The sequence below is a fragment of the Eptatretus burgeri genome, chromosome 9 (assembly GCF_056783735.1).
Source record: "Eptatretus burgeri isolate ZD-2024b chromosome 9, Ebu_testis_v1, whole genome shotgun sequence".
Taxonomy (NCBI): domain Eukaryota; kingdom Metazoa; phylum Chordata; class Myxini; order Myxiniformes; family Myxinidae; genus Eptatretus; species Eptatretus burgeri.
Genome location: NC_140969.1, coordinates 80045209 through 80067165, shown reverse-complemented (window position 1 = coordinate 80067165; position 21957 = coordinate 80045209). Strand labels below are relative to the sequence as shown.

General features: G+C 40.6%; 1 protein-coding gene and 1 pseudogene across 4 annotated transcripts in view; one reads left to right on the top strand and one right to left on the bottom strand.

Annotated features, from left to right (window-relative positions):
* Positions 1 to 21957, bottom strand: part of COL22A1 (collagen type XXII alpha 1 chain) — a 287830-nt gene that overhangs the window by 110236 nt on the left and 155637 nt on the right. For all 4 annotated transcript variants that reach the window (XM_085895736.1, XM_085895737.1, XM_085895738.1 and 1 more), the window contains 5 exons: positions 20586 to 20639; positions 14106 to 14159; positions 13800 to 13853; positions 3542 to 3595; positions 2048 to 2152 (listed from right to left, as the gene is read on the bottom strand). In XM_085895736.1, coding sequence (XP_085751862.1) covers positions 2048 to 2152; positions 3542 to 3595; positions 13800 to 13853; positions 14106 to 14159; positions 20586 to 20639 — 321 coding nt within the window. The remainder of the gene's footprint in view (positions 1 to 2047; positions 2153 to 3541; positions 3596 to 13799; positions 13854 to 14105; positions 14160 to 20585; positions 20640 to 21957) is intronic.
* LOC147020426 (uncharacterized) lies at positions 5946 to 7806 on the top strand (annotated as a pseudogene).

Sequence of the window (21957 nt, the reverse complement as noted above, 5' to 3'; positions counted from 1 at the left end):
AAGCAAGAAGCTGAGATTTCGAGCATTCACCCTTGTTTGGAGCAACAATAAAATTTCACCAAAGGGGTTGTTTAATTTGCTTCTATGAATGTTTACAAATTTTTTTTTTCACAAATTTTTGTTTACAAACAAAAACTTTATGATCGGCTACACTTTATAATGTATCTAAAAACTGCAAATGAGTATCATAGGTGGACGTTCTTGTTTCTGGTGATGTTTAACTAACAGGTACAACTGCTGGAAATTTATTGAAGTCATTCCACATTTGGTCTTCCTCATGTTCTACATGTAATAAGGCAATGTGGGGAATAGTTGTACTATTTCACAACATATAACATAGTTGTTGTTAACAGACAAAAGCATGAAAGCGTTAACCATGAAGGTGGATGGATCTAAAATAGTCATTTTTAGCTCGCCTGTTCGAAGAACAGAGAGCTATAGCGATACCCCCGTGTGAGCGTGAGCATTAGCGTCAGCGTTAGCATCAGCGTCAGCGTGAGCATGAAAATGTTAAAGTTTTTGGTGCAAGTTATTTAGAAGCTTGCCATTCATTTAATATGTGTACTAGGATGCTGATATTTGGCATGGAGGTTCCTTTGGGGTATACTATTGGTGTCGTGAAGTTGAAATTAACAAATGATTTTTTTTAATTTCAACCTAAGATGGTGTCAAAGCCACCCAATGCTCGCCTGTTTATACTAGACGCTTGCCATTCATTTAATGTGTACTCGTTCACTGATTACAATATACAAATACATATATTGCTTTAAAATTATTTGGATCAGACTTCACTGCAATGCTTTATAAAAAATATTATTAGACTAGTCTATTAAAAACGATAAATGAATAAACAGGCGAGCATTGGGTGGCTTTGACACCAACTCTCTGGTTACATGCTGGTTCTCCACTTTTACCAAAAAATGTTTAGCTCTTCTGTGAGCTGACACCTACCTCATATGTTAAAAAAAATAATGTAGTGAGGGAAACGGAAGCACCGTCGACTGTTTAACAGTCTCTAACGATGTACCTTTGTTGTTTTTGGAGCTGAATGAAGTTTGTCGATTCCTTTATGTAGCGATTCTTGAAAATGGTAACACTTAGAAGAGGCTTTTATGAAGTTATTCACAAGATGTAATGACTGTGGGACATTAATTGTTGCTTAATGAGAGGCTACTGATGGCATCAATTCATGACTTAACAATATCTGATGATGACATCAAATTGATGGGTAATAAGGCCTAACAGATGTTCAGGACATGTGTGTAAAGAAGATGCACAGGTGGCCAAACACAATGTCTGGATGCATGAAGACTGTGTCAGACTTGCATCAGATGACGATATACCATTTGTTTCTTAAGTGTGGGGTAAAGGGCGAGTCGAGTGTTATTCAATGCAAGACCAACATTGGAAGTGAAATGTAAGACCTTCAGAGTATTTTTCCAATGTAAGACCTTCAGTGTATTTGATGCAACATTTTTGTATTTTAGTTTGTATAAGATTTAAAGCTTATGATTCTAAATGTCCAGATGTCATATGTTAGGGGTGGGCCTTTTACACAACCATGTGGATATTGAAGCCCAGAGTGAGGAATTTCTTTACAGTAATCACATATCAATAAGTGGAGGGTCTAAATGCTCTGCACTTTTTGATATTAGTAGTTGATGCTCTGAAGGTTCTCTGTGCATTGCTTCACTTTTGTGATTACACAGGATTTTGTTTTATTTGGGCCTTATTACCTGCAGGAGTTTGAAGATTCAATGAAGTTTGAATTTTTTAAAAATATGCTCAATATTCGTTTATGCTCATAATAAATTTTGATTTGATGAAAATATAAATGCTGTTTATTTTCAATTATTAATATAGCAATAAACATTTAAAAATCACAATTATTATATCAATCTCTAGAAAACTTCTGTGCATGCATTTTTCTGAAATGTTTAATAAATTAATTAAAGATGGTATTTCACTTTCAGACATCTGGAGTCATAGACATTTGAGTGTTTGATCTGTGTGTTTGAAAGTAGTTTTGAAACAAATGCTTACTCACTGGCTTTCCAGGACGAGATAGCCCAGGAGGTCCACGTTCACCTGGCAACCCAGGAGGACCCGTGGGACCAGAGTTGCCAGGTGTACCCCTCAAACCACTTTTCCCCTGTAAAATACAAGCTTCAAATTATCATTTCACACACAGCTGATCAAGGTGTGCTGCACAGGCCCTTATGTTAATGCATAACATTTCTTGCGAAAGAATTTAGAACCTCTGACTTAAAAAGGTAAAATTCCTGTGTGTTTTGGGCTCGTGCCAAAAAATATATGCATGGTTCCTAAACAAGGCAATTCATTCTGATTTTTAATCTCATAACCCATATTTATTTTAGGATGTCTTGATTATCAAACATACTGGTGAGTGCAGCTGGTTCAGTAACAAAGTGTAAGGTGAGGTTTCTCCTTGGGAACATTAAAAAAAATAGGGGCAATATCCCTGGGCGCTCACCTGGTAGCGGCTGGACAAGATAACCAGGGAACCACTGGTTGGCATGGATGACTCACAAAATATGTAATGAAAAATAAAGTAAATTCCAATGGATTTTTTTTAATGCAGTGAACAAACTTTTGTGCATCATGGGTGATGAAGGTTGTGGTCAAGTTTCATCAAAATTGTGTGTGTGGTTTCTGAGAAGAGAGAAAATACCTATTTTGGGGGGCAACTCCCCCACTCTCCGTAAAACCCCTTAGACCCCACTTTTTCTAATGCCGTGAACAAACTTTGGTACATCGCAGTTGATGAAAGCTGTGGTCAAGGTTCATCAAAATAATGTGTGTAGTTTCCAAGAAGAAATTAAATACCTACTTTGAAGGGGGGAAACCCCCTGTAGACCCAAATTTATTTATTTATTTATTTGTTTTCTTATGCTGTGAACAAACTTCGGTACATCACAGGTGATGAAGGTTGTGGTGAAGTTTCATCAAAATTGTATGTGTAGTTTCAGAGAAGAGGTTGCAAATGTTTGTGGACAGATGGACGACGCGCCATCCCATAAGCTCCCCAGAGCTACATTCCAGGTGAGCTAATAAGTGGGAGTTTTATGACTTAATAAATATGAAAACACTTTACTTTCCTGTGTGCAGGAAAGGAGTCATTATTGCAATATCAACTTTTCTTCGAATGAGAGCTTTTATTATTCCAACAAAGAATTGTGTTTTCCTTTGAGAGATGCATGAGAAATTTCATTTGCCTTCTCTCTTCGCATCAAAATTACCCAAAATTGGTTAATCCTTTGGTAGCCTAAAATGTGGGTGCACGAGAGGTGCTTCCTGGTAGTTTATAAACGAGAGCATCAGGAATATCTGTGGTTAAAATGGCTGCATTTGCCTTCACCTTTGAGGATAATTGGTCATTAAAGGGTAATACAATTATTCTCACAAGTTATGCTGAAGAATGCATTCATTTGGCATATTATAAACTGAGCAGCTCTTGCTCACATCTTTGGTTCATGCCTGATATTAAACTCTTTTAGAATGTAAACATCTAAAACGTTACCTTGATTCCTGGTGTTCCTGAAAGCCCAGGTGTACCAATAGGTCCAAGAAGGCCCTTGGGGACAGATTAACAAAAGATAGAGTTATTGTGATGGTATTGTGGCTAGCTTTTGTCTTTGCTACTTGACCCTCAAATTGAAGATGTGAACATAAAGTATTTTTCCTTAGAGAAGAAAACTCTAACTGTCCCAAAATAACTTATATGACCAAACATATATTTAATAATGAAACTCGCATAACCCGTGCTCTGTGCGACATGTTGGGGTGGGTGTGTTTGAGAAAGGAACTGATGCAGAGTATCAGTAGTAATTTTACTTTAATGCAGTAAGTGGAATACGATTTCACTGTTTCAGAACCATTTTATTTACTTTTTTTGTACCATGCACCTCATACGGTCTTTGAGATAATGTAAGCCGAATATCACGTTACTCGAGCGCAGAACAAAGTCTAAGATAGCGCGACACGAAACGACAAACTCGGAAATAATATATAAGATACTTTCAACATCATTCAAAATTTGAACTGCACACCCATGGATATGAAGAATAATACAGTTTGACTGATGACATCATGTTTGGTCTCACTGTCCTTTAATAGGAATTGACATCGACCAATTAAATAATTTATCAGAACATTCTCACTTAATAAATATTTTAGCGAAAGATAAAGTAAATCCATAAAGTAAAATTAAAGTATCCCAAAATTGTTGAGAAAAGAATCGACATCTCAAAGCTTTTCACCTTGCACTTATCTGGACCATTGCAAGGATATTTGAAATAAAGATTGCAGCAATTTATGCTCACGGGTGGTCACTCTGATTGGTTCATGTCGGTGACCACGATTGCCATCGATGCACATCATTGGCTGTGAGGCAAGGAGTGAACTGGACATGCATCCTGCATATGACAAGTCGGTCAAATGCTACTGGGCATCGCAGCAGTGCTTTCAGGAAGGGAGTGGTCTGAAGTAAGGCACTCTGCATGGGAATGGCAGGAAGAACTATGGCAGTTGGACTGGTCAATTCCTCTTCTCAAGGGATTATACATGAAGCATTTGACCGAATCGTCACACGTTATGAGGTGGCAGCCTGACTCATGCCATACAATACATGGGGATGGTTCTATGGTGAAATTCATGCAATAATTCTTAACTCCACAGATGCTGGTCGTTGGCCTCCCCTGTTGTCCAGAGATATGAATCCTGAAATATAGTTTTTATTGAAATAATATTGTTTTACTTCTGGAGGAGCAATTAAAAATAATACCCCAGCAGGCTACACACAGTTGTTTGTGAGTTGAATGCTGGGGTGTGCTTTGTACCAGGAATGTATGCAGAGGGCAATAGTTTGTCGTGAAGCAGTCAATTCACAGGCATCAAATACCGGACCTGTATATTCTTCCCTAATCATGTAAGAGATTCATATGAAAGTATAAAAACTGGCTGTGATGTATTGTTCTCATTTATAACTTGAAGGTGGGGTTGGATCGGAAAAGTAATGGGCTCATTACTTTGATAAAAAAAACATTACTTTATATTTCCAAATAATGTGTGTGATACCAAGTTAATTGAGGGCCTTCCTGGGCCCCAGTGAAGGATTTCTCCCCCACCCCCTCTCTCAATCAACCTTCATTCCTAAGTCACGAAAAAGTCAAACCAATAAGAAATTCATCAGCCAATTGGAGAAGAGCATTATGACAAGTCCATATTGCGATCACTTGATAACCAAACAAAATAGCCGCTTCACTGATAAAAGTAACAGATGGATTCATCCAGTTAAAGGACATCATAATGCAAAATGTGCTACAAATACGTATGGCCTTATAGTTTGTCAACAGTGTTGGCGCCAACGTGCTTATTGTTAATCACAATTCAACCCTAATAAGTCTAAATAGCACACACTACTCACTCTCGTTTCCAGAGTTCTCGTTTGATGTGGTGATGAGCACAGTGCAAATGGTCCTGTGCAGGACAGATGACTGGTGTTGTTACTTATTAATTTTAATTTTGAAATCCTTGTGTATTAATTGACGGTTTAAGTATGTTTTTTCTGTCTTCAGGGGCCTCTTCGAGACATTGGGCCACATTGAAATTCCCATGGTCACCATGCCCTCTTGGTGGGCCTGGATGTCACATTAGGAATACAAGAATGACACTCGGTAGAGAGCATACTCTACATCTGCCAGGCTGAACAGTTTACATTTTGTATCCCACTGATAGGCCGGATCTGCATCCCCCGCCTTCACCAAAATCTAATCGACTTATTCTGTCACACACCCAACCTGTCCACCAAGTTTTGCACAACTTCATCGATTACTTTTTGAGATATCCTGTTCACAGATAGACAAGGGTGATAACATGACCTCCTTCCACTTTTAGTGGTAGAGGTAACGAGCAGAAATGCCTGTCAAAATGACAAGTGACCCTTTTGTATTTTCACACGATTCAGCCCTGAAAACTCAGGCTAAAACCGAATTTATGCACAAAAACCTTCATTTATTACACAAGTGGCTTGTCCCATTATTTGGGTAGTGTATAAACAAAAGAACGCTGTAATCCGGATTACATACATGAAGCAAAACGATGCCCATTAGAGAGTAATGTATGAACACGAACATTGGTAAAGGTAATAACAGTTATATTCTTGTGTATTTGCAGATTCAGCTTCATCATTTGTAATCTAATAAACGGATGTCACAAAATGGAGTAGTTCCTATTTATGATGAAGTTGAGCATTGAACATCACCACTGAGACAACCAACCCCCAGGATGCCCACCGTAAACTGTCCTATCACTGACTGCGAGTACTCCACCCCCAATGTTGAAGCAGTCTTGGCTGTGGCGCTCATCACGACTCATGCCACAACTCACACAGCTGCCAATGTCAACATCATTACAGCTAAAGTTGAGCAGGTGAAACGTCCCACTATCTCATCCGCTGGGACAAGTGAGGAATGGGCCTATTTCCAATCGCGATGGTCCGACTATGCAGATGCAACCAAAGTGACAGGCAAAGACAAGGTCATCCAACTGCTGGAATGTTGTGATGACAAATTAAGAAAAGACTTGACTCGCAATGCTGACGGCACACTCACGAACAACTCAAAGGACGATGTCCTGAAGGCTATCAAGCGACTTGCAGTGAGAGAAGAGAACATCATGGTTGCTCGCGCTACACTACATTATATGCATCAGGACCACGACGAACCCATCAGATCATTCGGGGCACGTCTCCTTGGTCAAGAAGGTGTATGTAAACTCATCATTCAATGCCCTCACTGCAATCAAGATGTGCATTACACAGAACCGGTCCTATGAGACTCTGTAACCTGTGGGCTCATTGACCAGGACATTCAACTCGACCTAATGGGTGACCGTAACCAGAACATGAAACTTGAAGAAATCTACCAGTTTTTCGAAGCTAAAGAATCTGGCAAACACTCAGCCTCACGCCTCTTCCAGTCACAATCACATGGGATGGATGCCACCAGCAGCTCCTACCGACGTCACAAGAATGAGACGCTAAGAGGCTACCATGACGATGATCGCAAAACAACAGACAAGTCAGAGCAGTGCTACTACTGCGGAAAGAAAGGACACGGGCACCGATCTCTCGCCAAGTTCAGAAAGAAGGAGTGCCCCACCTATGGTCATACATGCGTGCATTGTGGGAAGACCAATCACTTCGATCATGTGTGCAAAAACAAGAACAAATCAACCACCAAGGCCAACGCTAACGAATCAGAAGGTGCCGTGTTTGATTCCCTGTGCACAGTCGCAACTGATGCAACATTCCCCAAACCTATGAGCCTGGACCACCACCTGTACAACCATCTGTCTGACACCTGTATCCGGAAATCATCAAAGCCCCAACCATTCATTAAACTGATGATCGGAGCATTCCAGGTTGATTACAAGCACCTAGGATACAAGCTCTACACCAAGACCAAGTCCAAATGCATCACTTGTATGGCGGATACTGGTTGTCAAAGCTGTTTGGCTGGCATGAAAGCTATCTCTGGCCTTGGCTTCAAGACCAAAGACCTCATCCCAGTCACAATCAGAATGCACGCTGCCAACAACAAGGGGATCAAAATCATCGGTGCAGTCATTCTCAGGATATCAGGCGAAGACAAAGATGGCAGCAACCTGGAGACTTGACAGATTACCTACATCACTGACAGTTCAGACAAGTTCTTCCTCAGTTGAGATGCATGTATCAGTCTGGGCATGATCACCGACACCTTCCCTACAGCTGGTGAGATAGACAGAGACACAGTCCACGCCACCTCAGATGTACTAGACCCCCTACCCAGAAATGACAATTGACTTACATCTGAATGTGACTGCCCTCCTCGGGAGAAGCCACCACCAATGCCCACAAAGTTGCCTTTCCCAGCCACGTCAGCGAACCGTGAGAGACTTCATCAATTCCTCCTGGATCACTACAGATCAAGCACTTTTAATACCTGTGAGCATCAACCCCTCCCAATGATGGATGGACCACCACTACATCTCATGATCAACCCAGATGCTACACCCATGGCCCACCACACACCAGTACCAGTCCCCATCCACTGGCAGGATGAAGTCAAAGCTGGATTGGATCGCGACGTTAGGCTAGGTGTTCCCCAACCTGTCCCAATCGGAGAACCAGTTACGTGGTGCCACCGTATGGTTGTGTGTGCTCAGAAAAATGGCAAACCTCGTCGTACCGTAGACATGCAACCTCTGAACTGCCACGCTACACGCGAAACCCATCACACACAATCACTCTTCCACCAAGCACGGTCTGTACCCTCAGGAACACTGAAGACAGTATTTGATGCATGGAATGGATATCACAGCATTCCACTGGAAGAAGGTGACAGACACCTCACGACCTCCATCACACCCTGGGGCAGGTACCGCTACCGTACCGCTCCACAAGGGTATATCGCCTGTGGCTATGGATACTCAAGGCGTTTTGATGAGATAGCCTCTGACTTTCCAAACAAAACAAAGTGCATAGATGACACTCCACTATGGGTTGACAACCTAGAAGAAAGTTTCTTCCAGGCTTGTAAGTGGCTGAATATCTGTAGACGAAATGGCATCACCCTCAATCCAGAGAAGTTCGTATTTGGCCAGGAGACTGTGGAGTTCGTTGGATTCCAGATCACACAGGATAGCGTTCAGCCATGCAAACGATTCCAACAGGCTATCATGGAATTCCCTCTGCCCAGAAACATCACGGATATCCGCTCATGGTTTGGGCTGGTAAGTCAAGTTTCATATGCATTCAGTATGACAGAGCGCATGCTACCTTTTCGAGCCTTCCTCAAGCCTGGCACCACATTCGCCTGGGACGACCGCCTGAACGAACTGTTTCATGAATCTAAGAAGGTCATTGTCAATGAGATTGAGTCTGGCATACAGATATTCGACAAGTCTAGACCAACATGCCTTGCCACAGATTGGTCGAAAGTCGGCATTGGATTCTGGCTCTTCCAGAAACATTGCTCATGTCAATCAACCACCCTGTTCTGCTGTCCCACAGGATGGAAGATCACACGAGTCGGAAGTCGTTTCACGCAATCAGCAGAATCTCGTTATGCCCCTATTGAAGGGGAAGCCTTAGCCGTGGCTGACATATTGGACAAAGCTCGCTATTTTGTCCTGGGATGCAAGGATCTCACTATCGTGGTCGACCATAAACCGCTTCTCAAGCACTTTGGTGACAGATCACTCGATGAAATCCCAAACAACCGACTCCAGAACCTCAAAGAAAAAACACTTCGCTACATGTTTAACATGGTCCATGTCCCTGGTGTAAAGAACAGAGCGGCGGACAACATTTCCCGCCACCCTACAGGCGACAACAATCCCGAGAAATGCACCTGACAGATGACATATCATCCAATGCATCTACGCCCCAGAGTGACAACACTATTCCTTACCCTACAGTACGGCAAAACTTCCTTGCTGGCATACGTTGCATCGAGACATCAAACACTGATTCATCCTCATCGCACACCGCTGCAGTTTCATCCCTCAAAACACTCGAGACCATCACCTGGAACAAGTTTCGATTGGCTACTAGTAGTGATGAGAATATGAACAGGTTGGTGAACATCATCGAATCAGGCATGCCGATCTCTCGTCAAGATATCCCATCGACACTCCAAGAATACCACCAACACCGGGATCACCTACATACCGTGGATGGAGTAATCACCTACAAGAATCGCATCGTCATCCCACCGTCCCTCCGATAGGACTGCCTGGAAGCTCTTCATGCTGCACATCAAAGCGTATCATCCATGATTGTCAGAGCTGAATTGTCTGTGTTCTGGCCTGGAATCACCCCTGCAATCAAATACGTCAGGAACAATTGCAACCACTGCAACCGCATGGCTCCCTCACAACCCAGCACACCACCCATGAACCAGATCCTTCCAGACTACCCGTTCCAATGCATATGCGCTGATTACTTTCAATACAAGGGCTTTCATTACTTGCTCATCGTTGATAGATACTCCAATTGGCCCATCGTTGAGAGGGCTTTGGGAGGTTAGTCTGGCTTGGTGGATTCCCTGCCTCACTGCTTCATCACCTACGGCATACCTGATGAATTCTCTTCCGACGGTGGCCCTGAATTCATCGCTGGCAATACTCGTCAATTCCTACTGAACTAGGGAGTCCACCACCGCCTATAATCTATTGCGTTTCCCCATAGTAACTGCTGGGCAGAAGTTGGAGTCAAAACCGTGAAGCGGATGATCACTGACAACATGGTGAGCCGGACACAGATTCATTCCAGCATGCGATCCTGCAATACAGGAAATGTCCTGATAAGGACACAAAGCTTTCCCCCGCCATGTGCGTGTTTGGCAGGCCGATAAAGGACTTCATACCTATCCTCCCAGGCAGATACAGACCCCATGAAACATGGAGAGACACTTCAGCCAACCCAGAAGCTGCTCTCCGCAACCACCACATGAAAGTTGCTGAACGGTGGTCAGAGCACACAAGAAGGCCACCACCACTCACTGTTGGAGACCACGTCCGCATCCAAAATCAGATTGGCCACAATCCGCGCAAATGGGACAAAACAGGCACAGTGATTGAATTCCGCCAGCACAACCAATATGTCCTACGTGTCGACGGTTCAGGGCGAGCGACGCTCCGCAACAGGAAATTTCTCCGGAAATATGTCCCAGTCCACACTCGGGCTCCACATCACTCCATCATACATGACCTCTATCACCATGGTCCAGAGCTCCAGTGCAAACAGGACAACCATCTAACCACTTCAACATCGGATCAAACAACGCCACCCTCCACAGACCTCATGGGGCCATCGTCACCAACTCCCCCTGGCGATACTCCTGCATACCAGGACCCACCAATGATGAACGACGACTCGATGTCTTTGGACTATAGGACACCACCCAACACCTCGCATTTACGAGCACCTGCCTCACAGGTCAAAACACCTGCCACTCCAGTCACCGGTACTAGAAGCTCGTGTACTCGGCGTCCACCTGCATGGCAAATATCGGGTGACTACAACATGACCAGGGTCGTGTTTGGGGCAGAATAATCCCCCGGTCCATGTCTTGCATGATGGGTAGTCCACCCCACATGATCGCACGGTTTATTTCTCTTCTTGTTACACATCCATATAAACTCTCATTTCGTTCAGTTACGTTTACACATCAGGTACAATTTTTTTTTTTGTATACCTTGGTCGAGGCTCGTATGAGAGCTAACACACAACTCACAGCAAGGAGGCATGAGACAAGAGAGGCGGGAGTGGAAGGGACAAAACAGTGGGGAACAGACACATTAGGTGAACTGTGGAAGGGAGAGGGATGGGGATGGGACGGGGAACATGGCGAAGAGAAGATGGACATTACAGGGACTTTCAGGAAGGAAAGCAGTGGAATTGAAGGAAGTGGGCTTGGGTGGATTATCGGGGGTAGAAAAGATCGAGGATTTGGATGGGGGAAGATAAGAGGTGGTGGTGAACAGCTGTTTTGAAAGCCTGGAGGGAAGAATGGGAAAGAATAGAGTGAGGAAGTTTATTCCAAAGGTGGGAAAAAAGAGGAATGAAAGAGTGAAGATGAGCAGTGATTCGTGATTTTGGTAGTTTTACCAGAAGGGGGTTGTTGGCGGACCTTGAGCGCCCTGTGGAAATGTGGTGGGGACAAATCGCAGGGAGAGCAGGGGGGGCGGTAAGGCTGGAGAGGAGTCGGTAGAAGACAGAAAGACCACCGACCAACCTGCGGTGATTGAGTGAGAGGCCCAAAGACTCAGCTTCATTGCGGGAGATGCCGATTATCTTAAATGCCCTTACCTGGTTTCGACAGCGTGAAGCCGAGAAAGGTGGGAGGCAGGAGCACCAGCCCAGAGGGGAGAGCAGTACTCCATCAGGATACGGACAAAAGCTTTGTAAGTGGTCAGGAGCTCAAGAGGGCCGAGGAAGGACTTTGCACGACGGAGGATTCCCAGTCGGCGACTGGCTTTTGAGGCGAGGTTGGAAATGTGACTTTCCCAGGAAAGGTCATGGCAAATAGTGAGACCCAGAAGCTTGAAAGAAAAGACTTCTTCCAGAGGATTGTTGAGAAAGTGGATGGGGGGGTTCTCATAATATATCAGTCCTTGTTCCTTGTCCATCACAATGACTTGGAGGGAGATAGAGAGTAATGTGTGAACACGAACATTGGTAAAGGTAATAACAGTTATATTCTTGTGCATTTGCAGATTCAGCTTCACCATTTGTAATCTAATAAATGGATGTCACAAAATGGAGTAGTTCCTATTTACCCATTGCTGATGATGGGCGATCCTTTTGTATTTTCACACTAATCGGCCTTGAAAACTCAGGCTAAAACTGAATTTATGCACAAACAAGTTCATTTATTACACAAATTGCTCATCCCTGTATTTGGGTGGTGTATTTCAACAAAAACTCCATTATAGTATGATATAACAAAAACATTTCAAATGTGTATTATGAGAGAGAGAGAGAATGAGATAGAGAGATAGAGAGATAGAGAGATAGAGAGATAGAGAGATAGAGAGATAGAGAGATAGAGAGATAGAGAGATAGAGAGATAGAGAGATAGAGAGATAGAGAGATAGAGAGATAGAGAGATAGAGAGATAGAGAGAGAGAGAGAGAGAGAGAGAGAGAGAGAGAGAGAGAGCGAGAGAGAGAGAGAGAGAGAGGGAGACAGAGAGAGAGAGAGAGAGAGAGAGAGAGAGAGAGAGAGAGAGAGAGAGAGAGAGACAAACACCCTTCGCTTCTGGAGATGCAGCCACAACATGTGCAGTACGAAGAGAATGTGGCATGGGTTGTTGAAAAACTATTTTTGAAGATGTTTTTCTGAATCTTTCACCAGAATTGGTGATGTAATGGTTGGAGCATCTGGGAATCTAGGAGGGACCTCCAAATCTGGGAGGTCGGCTGTTCAAATCCCGGCCAAGTCAGACTTAAAACTAAAAATGGCACATACTGCTTCTTTGCTTGACGCTCAGTATTTAAAAGGACAAAATCAAGGACAATCCTCATAGGTTGGCATCCATGAGGAGGAGGAAATTCTTCCTTTGGAAATTCCCCGCTGTGTGCGGTGAGAAAGGCGGCTCCATTGTTGTGACGTCGCTGGTGTGCAGAGTGCCCTGGGAAATGCAAAATTTCCCCCAAGCTCAGTGGCTGTGTTTGTTTTGTCTAATAGTCCCATATTTCCTTGTCTCGCAGTTCTGTCTTGTGTATTCTTCTTTATGTCCACGTTTGTAAGATGTGTGTGTGTGTGTGTGTGTGTGTGTGTGTGTGTGTGTGTGTGTGTGTGTGTGTGTGTGTGTGTGTGTGACAGCTCCACTACAAGGCTAAGATTTTGTAAAAAAAAAGAAAAGAAATTAAAAATGCCTGGCGTTATTCAAGTTTTTGACAATAGTATTTGGTAGCTTATTCTTTTAATGATGGGGAAATATGGGATATTCATTATTCTCTACATGGAGCATTGGCAAATGGAATACGTTTGTGAATGTCATTGCAATTAATTTTCTACTGCTGTTCTATTTGATATGTGCTCATGTTGTATCATATAATCCGAAAGCTGGAAGTTTTTTCCACATTGAGTTTAATAAATGAGCCACAGCCTTATGTAGATTTAGACATCTGTGTAGATGTTGCAAATTTACAAATAGAGGTGGGATAAAGTGCATTTTGGAGAGATAGCTTGTTTAACCGAGGACTGGAGTTAATGAGTGACTTACGATTGGTCCTTGTGGTCCAGGGGGTCCAGATGCTCCTGGTATGCCTGGAGCACCCTAAAGAAGAATGAACCAAAATGTACTTTAGACAACACAAGATAAATCACAAGGTTATTCATTAAGAGATAATTATTTGAAACCCTTGAAAGGTCGGGTTCTAATTGAAGAAAAAATGTCAAATCCACAAGCAAATGCATGTTGAACAGTCAGTTATATTTGAGAGTGAAACAGAAGACTAAACATTCGAGTAGTGGGCCTTGCTGTGCTGAGAATGCAATTTGGTGGTTGAAAGGCAAATTAGGTACTTACTGAAAATCCTCTTTCTCCCGGCAATCCCCGCATCCCTGTCTGACCTTTATTCCCCTTGGACAAAACAATCGACACAACAAAATGGTGAATGTAAAGGACCTTAAAGCAGAAGAGCAGAGCCTTTCTCCACGAACAATTGCATCATATTTATGTTCAATTACATATCTATTCACCTCCTCAATCAACCTATCACATGACTACAGCCATTTACTGGCTTCACTTACATCCATTCATTCACAAATTCAAACTCCAAATCCATTTTAAGTGATTGACCAGAACAATATGATTACGGCACCAGCTGAAATAGTGACTAGAAACTTTTATGTACAGAAGGTAGGAGGCATGACAACCTACTTTTGAACCTTTCTGAAAAATGGTTGTGTCTGGCCAGAACTAACATTTGATTGAAATTATATATATATATAACGGGAGCAGCCGAAAGAAGAAGATATATATATATATATATATATATATATATATATATATATATATATATATATATATATATATATATATATATATATATACATATATACATATACATATACATACATACATATATATATCTTCTTCTTTCGGCTGCTCCCGTTATATATATATATATATATATATATATATATATATATATATATATATATATATATATATATATATATATATATATATATATATATATATATATATATATATATATATAACGGGAGCAGCCGAAAGAAGAAGATATATATGTATGTATGTATGTACGTATATATATATATATATATATATATATATATATATATATATATATATATATATATATATATATATATATATATATATATATATATATATATATCTTCTTCTTTCAGCTGCTCCCGTTCGGGGTTGCCACAGCGGATCATCCGTATGATCCGCATAGTGATTTGGCACATGTTTTACGCCGGATGCCCTTCCTGACGCAACCCTGGTCGCCTCTTACGACACAGGGATATGGTACACCTATTTTAACCGGGGTATACACCGGCCCAGTATACTGGTACTCATTTCGCCGACCTTGGAAGGATGACAGGCTGAGTCAACCCCCTGGTGTATTAATTCAGTGGCCCAACGGGGCTTGAACTCAGGACCTTTTGGATCCCAAGCCGCTGCCCTAACCACTGTGCCAACACCTGGCTTTATATATATATATATATATATATATATATATATATATATATATATATATATATATATATATATATATATATATATATATATATATATATATCCAAGAAAGTTGGGAAGGAATTTGGAAAGGGGTGGAAACTTGCCTACTCTTCGTACGTGTCATGATTATGTACGACCTGATGATCCCATCGGGCGTGAACAAAGGAAACGAAGCCTTGCGACTGGACATCGTTCTCAGGAACAAAAAGTAAAAGACAACATTACTGATTGAGATATCAGTACCCAGCGATTTCGGCTTAAATAATGCAGAAATCAAGAAAATAACCAAATATCACGACCTCAAAAATGAGATCAAGAGATCTTGGAAGCTGAAGAGCTTCAAAATTGCACCACCAGTAATAATTTGAGCAACAGGAATAACAAAGAAGAACCTCACTGAGAATTAAAAAAACCATCCCCGGGAAAATTACCACAAACAAAGTACAATTGGAGGCAGTCCGCGGTTCAGTGACGATCCTGAAAAGAGCCCTCGGTACAAAACTCTGAGAACAACAAAGTTGAACAGTTTGGTCCATGAACTGTGTTGGCTTACCGAAGCGAAGGTGGATACTTTGAGTCCTGGAGAGACTTTGTTCCACTCCTCAAACCCGTAAATGGAGAAAACAACCAATATTTTGATGTTGATGAAGCCTTTGTATATTTTCCACCAAAGTGCCAAAATGTTATGAAATGATATGAACCAGAAAACTAATGGAAACATCAACCAGAAATGATAATTGACAACAAGAAAGTAACGCTCATTTATACCTGATGATCCTATCGAAGGTGAACATAGAAAAAGCTTTGCAAACTGATATAGTACTGGAGTACAAAAAAAAGAAAAGAAGACATTGCTAATTGAGGTTTCAGTACCCAGCCATTTTAGCCTAAACAACACAGAAATCAAAAAACATGACAAAATAACAAAACTTCAAAAATGAAGTTAAAAGATCTTGGAAGCTGAAGAGATCTGAAATTGCAGCAGTTATCATTGTAGCAACGGGAATGATAAAGAGCCTTACAGAGATCTTACAAACCATCCCTGGGGATATTTCTATGGCCCGAGGATAACAAAACGTAATAGCATTCAATGAAGACTGAAAATACACCACGATTTATATTTAACAAGGAATGGTCAGTCAACCTTTTAGTCATTACCATTGCTTCATTCCTGATAACACTCAATAGGTGGCGTTAAAACACAACAAATTGATCACGTTTATCGTAAAAACCCTTTGACTCCCACTAGCTTATAAACACTCCGGGACATGAAAAAAACGATGTTGATACACATATATATATATATATATATATATATATATATATATATATATATATATATATATATATATATATATATATATATATATATATGGTATCACATTAATAATAATAACAACAACGACAACTCAGTGCTATTTATGTGCGATGCTGTCTTTATAAAATCTGCCAGGATTTTTCATGACATCTCATAGAAATGTGATGAACATCTTGGATTTCAGGGAAATTATTTGCAATTGCTCAGATGGAATGTATCATATAGATCTTTTCCTACATGGGATATTCAAAGAGTTCGAGGAATGATGAGATTTATCCAAATTGGTTGTGCCCAACATGTCCAACACCCTTTTTAACACTGAGGCAATAGTCAAAAATGGGCCAAAGTTGTTAACCTCCGCCATCTTCGAAGATGGATGGAGGTTACTGTTTTCACCCCTTTCTGTTTGTTTGTTTGTGAACAGTATTACAGAAAAACTCCTTGACGGATTTTGACGAAACTTGGTGGGGGGGGGGGGGTTAGGTATGGTCCAAGGATTATGCCATTAAATTTTGGACTTGGTCCCCCCCCCCAAAAAAATAAATTGTTGGAGAAAAAAAAAAGTTTTTTTTTTTTTGCATTTCTACATGTTTTAAGTGATTTCCAACTCCCCCCCCCCCAATTTTTTTTTTACCACCCCCCCAAAAAGATTTTTTTTCATTTCTACATGTTTTAAGTGATTTCCAAACCCCCCCAAAAAAATTGTTACCCCTCCCCCAAAAAATTTAGAGAAATTTTTTTTGCATTTCTACATGATTTAAGTGATTTCCAACCCCCCAAAAATTGTTACCCCCCCCCAAATTTTTTTTTTTGCATTTCCACATGTTTTAAGTGATTTCCAACCCCCCCAAAAAAAATTGTTTGAGAAAAATTATTTTTTGCATTTTTACATGTTTTAACTGATTTCCAACCCCCCCCCAAAAAGAATTTTTTTGCATTCCTACATGTTTTAAGTGATTTCCACCCCCCCAAAAAAAATTGAGAGAAAATTTTTTTTTTTTGCAACTTTTCAACAAAATTTCGATTTTTTTTTTTGCATTTTTACATGTTTTAAGTGATTTCCAACCCCCACCCCCCCAAAATGTTGGAGAAAAGAACTATAACTCTCAGCACTGTTGACATATTTAATGAATAAGATATAAGGTTCACTTGAGTGACCCAGCAGTATTGGCGGCGGAGGTTTTGCACTCTCCCGAGTGCTCCCCCTCTAGTTTTTCATTCTGTAATTGGGAAGGAATATATATATATATATATATATATATATATATATATATATATATATATATATATATATATATATATATATATATATATATATATATATATATATATATATATATAGTCATGTGCCGCTTAACGACGTTCCGGGCAACAACGGATCGCATATACGACGGGTCTGCCAGCTATGAAAAAAAATAAATAAAAAAATGAAAAAAATATGTTGCTGAAATATTCCTATCTCAGAGTGATGTAGCCTCGTATAAAAATAGCACATACAATAATGTACACTCTACAGAACATAATACCTCATAATGATAATAAACGACAGTGTGGCCCTGTTATAATGCGATCGTTGAGGTCCATAAAATGTCATCGCTAAAAAAGCAGGGTCGTGCTAAATCGGGATTCAAGGAAATCGGCTTTCAAACTGAACCAATGTTTGCACGTTTACCTTCTAGCAAGTAAATTACCTTTGAATTGAAGAATTCCACGAATAAGTCGTTGTTGTTGTTCATCAAGTAAAACACAAATTTATTTTTAGTGAAGCTATTTATGTTGTTAAAACAATCGCACTGTTCCGAAAATATATCACAACTGACAGGTGTTCGTTTCTATATTTGTAAATTATAACATCGATGCAATGATTACGGATTTATAAAATCCAAAGGCTAATTATTCACCTTTCTACAATCGATACGAGAGGAGATTGTAAGCTGCTGCTAACAACACCGATGGCCGTCATGAACAGCACAAAGGTAAAGCTAACATGTCTTCTGTCTCTTTGATGTGTGTTACAATTGCCGACAGTATTCATTACAATAACATGCTGCACAGGTTTGTATCCGAGGAGCAATAGGCTACACCATACAGCCTAGGTGTCTAGGTTTGTGTAAGTACGATGTTCAAAAACGAAAATGAAAAAAAAAATGATGTTCGCACAATGACAACGTCGCTTAACGACGTGTTTCTCAGAACATAACCCCGTCGTTAAGTGGCGCATGACTGTATATATATATATATATATATATATATATATATATATATATATATATATATATATATATATATATATATATATATATATATATATATATATATATATATATATATCCGATCCAGTGTACCATACCTTGTGTTACAGAGCGTTGGTTTTGCCGAAGCAGTTTCTAGACCAGCATCATGCTGGGTGGTTTGCCATCCCTCTCCCAGCGGTAGTTGGTGCAGGAATTTGTAGTTTGGCTATGGTGCCAGAAATGGCTTTCCTACTCTTTGTGAAGGACACTGTGGGATCTTTAATGTTCACTTACTAATGTCGGCAGATGGGACACCTGTTCAACGTTCATCAAGGGACACATGCCATTGATGAATCACCCTGCCTGTAAAACACTGAAATGACAGTTTTATAACTGCGCTAGGATTCAAACCCAGGCCAGATAGCTTTGAGACTAATGTGCATATCCCTAAGCCATCCCGTCAGAGCGTGCGCAAGCACGTGCAGGATATCTCAAAAAGTTGGGGACGGATCCAGATGAAATTTGGTGGACAGGTTGGGTATGTGACAAGTACGAACTGGTTAGATTTTGCTGAAGATCCAGAACCGGATAAGACGACGAAAAATATTTAAGTGATTCTTCACCATTGAGAGATAGGGCCAAAAATGATATATAGCGTGATATCTCAAAAAAGTTGCAGACTGATGCGGACGAAACTTGGTGTACACGTTGGATGTGTAAGAAGGAATAATGGATTCAATTTTGGTGAAGATCTGGATCTTGATCCGATAATTTTTTAAAGTGATTCTTCACCATTGAGAGATGGGGCTAAACTAATATGGAGCACGATATCTCAAAAAGTTGTTGACGGATTTGGACGAAACTTGGTGGACATGTTTGGTGTGTGACCTCGACGGATTGATTTGATTTTGGTGAAGATCCAATCCGGATCTGGATACGAGAATTATTTCATTTTAAAAGTGATTCTTCACCATTGAGAGATGAGGTCGAAAACAATATATAGCATGATATTCCAAAAATGTATTGGGCCTGATATGTTGGTGTGGATCATAAATTACGTGGCGGAGGTATGCACTCTACTGAGTGCCCTTCTTGTTGTGTATATTATTGCAAATTCTTTACACATTGATAGAAGCTAAAATTGCTTTAATTTAATCAACTTAAATGTACGATTGTCCTGTACTGTTCTGTTAAGTATGGAATACAGTTTAGTTTCATATTGAATCTCATGGTTGAAAATCAATACTTATTTCGAAGCTTTTCCTTTTGAAGATGAGTTGCACATATATTGTGTACAAAAGAGCAATAATGTCATTCCGAAAGTTTCTGACACCTGGTGTTTTCATTTCTACTCGGAGTTTCTTGTCATGGCTGGGTTAGCTCCCTGTGGCTAAGCTGCTCAGTAAACCTTTACAAAAGGGCTCTCTTGGCTGCACAAATGACCAAGTCGCCAGTGAGGCTTAGCCCGATAGGGATACTCAAAAGTAAGTTATTAATTCATCTCCATTTTAAGGCACAGACATTCTGCTTTGAACAGTAACCTGACAATCAAGTAAAGGTTCAGATTATATGCCATGAGAATGACTGAGTAGTGCTCATCAAGCATTATAGCAAGGCGATTCCATTTTGTTTAAGATGTATTCGACCTTCACTTTGTACTGAATTTGCTGTTAAATACAGTATTTACAGTCACTATGAATTGCAAAATATTAGTGTCATATCTGCTTTTGATGTTTTCACCTTCAGGCCTTGCACTCCTGCAGACCCTGGGTGTCCCCGCTTGCCATTCGCACCCTGCAAACATCATGAAGGCAAATGTGACAACCACTAAAAATAAAATGAGTAAACATTTGTATCTTCTCAACAAAGGACTCAACTGTCGAGACACTCAAAATACTCAAAAAAAGACTCAAGTGTGGGAGGAAATCGAAGGTATACCAAAAAAAAAAAAAAAAAAAAAATTAGAAAGAGGTATGGTAAGAACAGCTTGTTTCCTATATTTCCGAGTACTGGTCTATGGTAACGTATTGAATAACTTCTGAAAGGTTGCCATCCCCTAGCATTGAAGATGTCATCATGATTTTCATTCAGGAGTAGTATGACAATCTAGGATGAGTGCTCCAACCTCGAGCGTATCAAATAACTCAATATTTTGGACTGCGGTACAGAATAACTGTGCTCACCTTTATGAGGAGTGGTCTCTTTCAACATGCCCTCGAATAAGCAGAAAACAATTACAAGGCTAAGTTAACAGACCTCACAGAAAAACCTGAGCAAGGAGTACGTGAGAGGATCAAGTTTGAGGAGCAACTGAAATGCATGACAATCCATCCACACGAAACTGGTATCCTTTGCTGTAATGTCCTTGTTCACCAATGTGGCCACAGCCTCGGCCGTTGAGATGGCTGGATTGTGGCTAATGGAGGACGGATGCTGGAAATAGGCCAAAGATGTATGTGATGTCCTCAGAACGTGCCTATCTTGTACCTATTTTGTCTTTGGCGGAACGTATAGCGAGCAGGTTTTTGACACTGCCGTAGCTAACACAGTGATGGAAGAATTGGAGATGTATGCCATCTTGTCCCTCCAAAGGCATTCACCCATTTGGTATCGTTATGAAGATGACACTTTCATCATCTGTTCGAGTGAGGTTGTGAGCACGCCGCATGAGGGCATGGGTGGAACATCCTCATCCTTCAAATTCACCTGTGAGGAGAAACAAAAATAATCCCTTCCTTTTCTTGACATCATCATAATAAGGAGCCCTAATGGAACTTTGAACCCTGCAGAACACCTACTTAGACTAACTGTTACCTTGACTTTGGGTTATGTCATTTCTACATACCAAAAACTAGCTGTGATCGACACATTCATGATAAGGGCATGAGACACCATCCATGATGGAGGGCAAGAGGAGAGAAGGGAGACACCATTACAGTAGATCGGGATGTGATCGAGGTTGTTAAGAGATAATGAATATAATGTGATTTGCTTACTATACCTCAAAAAATTAGTGATTTAGTTATTTCAGAGATATTTTTTATTTATTTCTCTTTTTTTGTTAAACAATAATAAATTTATTTTAAATTGTCCACCCTCCACATCAGAGATA